This window comes from Palaemon carinicauda, chromosome 15, assembly GCF_036898095.1.
Source record: "Palaemon carinicauda isolate YSFRI2023 chromosome 15, ASM3689809v2, whole genome shotgun sequence".
NCBI classification, from domain to species: Eukaryota; Metazoa; Arthropoda; class Malacostraca; order Decapoda; family Palaemonidae; genus Palaemon; species Palaemon carinicauda.
Window position 1 is genome coordinate 39599470 of NC_090739.1, and position 2500 is coordinate 39601969.

The window sequence follows — 2500 nt, forward strand, 5'->3', positions numbered from 1 at the left end:
TATGCCCTAGCAGGAGGCCCAGCGGGTGTGGAACCTCCAAAGTTTTGGCCTGGAATTGTAAGTGAATTTTAGTGATTTCCCTGTCATATTTACCTACATTTAAAAGTAACAGATGAAATAATAAGGCCAATATTTCTATGAGAGGGAATCTAATTTAGTTTGCTCACCAACGATGGCTTTTTAAACATTGTTAAATTCATGGTTCTGACAGCTGTTGATTTGATAGTAACCTAGTGGCACGTTTTTGATTAAGCACCCGATAGATATCTTTCAAGTTTAACATTGGCTTAAATTACATATTCGGTTTATTAAATACAAGAATATCAAGTGTCAAAACCCAGCAGTAATCAATATCACGCCTTATATGATTAGGAAATTCCCAAGTATGATAATAATCATTCTGGTAAACTTACCACTGATTTCAAAAAAAAAAAAAAAAAAAAAAAAAAAACATTCTTTCTAAGCTATTAAACCATTAATATCAGCTTAAATAAATTAACCAATCAACCTTTGCAGATTATAATATCTCTATTCTAGCATTGATATGTTCTTAAAATTGGCAATAAGTAAATCTGTACTTGAACAGGAAGTGGTACCGTTCTTTCAAATTAAGTCTATTACAAAATTTCAAGTGGTTCGAGATTCTGACTGATCACTATAATCAGTATTTTTCAGTTCTCTGAAGTTTCTAAGAGTTTAATATGTAATTCCATAATATTTATGAAGGAATTAATAGTGAATTTCATTTCAGTTCTGATTTCAGTTCTGAATAAAAACCCCGATTGTTTTTATATTTGCATTTAAAATTGTTTATTCATCGTAGAGATTACATGAAACTTTAGAAATGAAACATTAGATTCCATCATGGATTCACAGAATCTTAGAATTCACCGCTACAAATCAATATATTAAATTGATTGATTTATTAACGCATATGCAGCACCATAATGCTTTTATTCGTTATAATAGACTTAGGTGGCCTACAAATATTACACTGCTAGACCTTGAAAGGCTTCTCATATAAACCTTTGTGCACATCAGTATCTAGGGAAAAACAGGATACTCGTCATATTGCGATTGCTAGTAAACCAGCAATCCTTCCCTTATAGGCAATGGTAATACATCCAATCACATATATGTATAAGCCCCATCTCCTTTTTTTCCGTCTATCGACTAATACCTGGATAGATATACAGAATTATAGATTTATTTGTGTTAACAGATATGTGATTAAAGAAGTTTCTCCACAGAGTCATCCGTCGTTATTCATCCATAAAGGCCCCGAGGACGACAACAATATTCTCCCAGTAACTCCGCCTCAAGGGTCATTGTTTCCTCCTCTTCTTCCAACCGTTACTCCTACTGGGGTTCCTATTTTACCAAATACGCCAGAACGCCCATCAGTGGCAACTGTATCCGAAGCTAATGTAGGTGGTGTTTTGCCTGCATCTGAAGCTCCTGCGGTAATAGACGCACCTGTAGATGTTCCATCTGGGACGGAGACACCTCCCGAAGGTCCCGCAGAAACAGAAGATTCTCCTCAAAGTCTGCCAGTGACAGAAACAGCCATTGGAGGTACTGGGATTGTCCCAGCAGCCATTGGTTCAGTTGATGAAGAAGACAACGTTAATGACAGAGATAAATTCTTCTGTGGAGGAGCTCTAATAACCACCACACACATCCTCACAGCTGCCCATTGCCTTGTCACCATTAGGTAACTTAGTGCTCTACTTACCATGTCATGTTGAGATAAGTTATTTGTGTTTGATATATAATTTTTAATTGAAATATTATAAGGGTCCTAGGGTGCTTTTAACCACAAACGTATCTCATTCAAGGCACTATAATAGACGTGTATCATCCAAATTTATTCTCTAACAAGTTTCATTACTCTACAATTGAAATTTGTGGCCAGCAAGCTGTTCACAAAACAAACAAACACACACACTAACACATAGATATGGGTAAAACATAATCTCCTTCCAACTTTGTTGGCGGAGGTAAGATTATCTTCTCTCCTTTTGCTAAACTATAAAAAATGGTTTTCTAAGAGATGCGTTCTATAAATGTTTGGCAATTCTTTGTTATATGTGAAATTGGTAGTTTAATTTTTCCATTTAGAACTTACTTAACACAATTTATAGTTGGAGCATTTTCTTAATGCTTGGTATATCGTAGGAATTTAATGCTGTTGCAAATTTTTTTTCCTTGTAGACCAAGGTATTTCATTCTTTCCCTAATAAGCGAAATATTTTTTTTTCTTCTCATTGATAAATTATAATGATTATTTATTTAATGCCACAAAGTAACGGTTAATCAAGTTTTTTTTTTCTTTCAGACCATCAGTTATCCGACTGGGCGAGAGAGATTTTACCAGAACAACAGAAAGCAAAGCCATCGATTATCAAGTCAGGAAAATAACTTTGCATCCTGATTATGATCCCAGATACAGATACAATGATCTTGCAGTAAGTTCGGGCTTAGCATTGCTAATGAATTA

General features: G+C 34.8%; 1 protein-coding gene across 1 annotated transcript in view; it reads left to right on the plus strand.

Moving 5' to 3' along the window:
* LOC137654271 (serine proteinase stubble-like) overlaps positions 1-2500 on the plus strand; it is a 22734-nt gene that overhangs the window by 17299 nt on the left and 2935 nt on the right. The window contains 3 exon segments of the mRNA XM_068387898.1: positions 1-57; positions 1251-1714; positions 2339-2468. The exon segment at positions 1-57 is cut by the window's left edge and continues 39 nt beyond it. Of these exon segments, the coding sequence (XP_068243999.1) occupies positions 1-57; positions 1251-1714; positions 2339-2468 (651 nt within the window).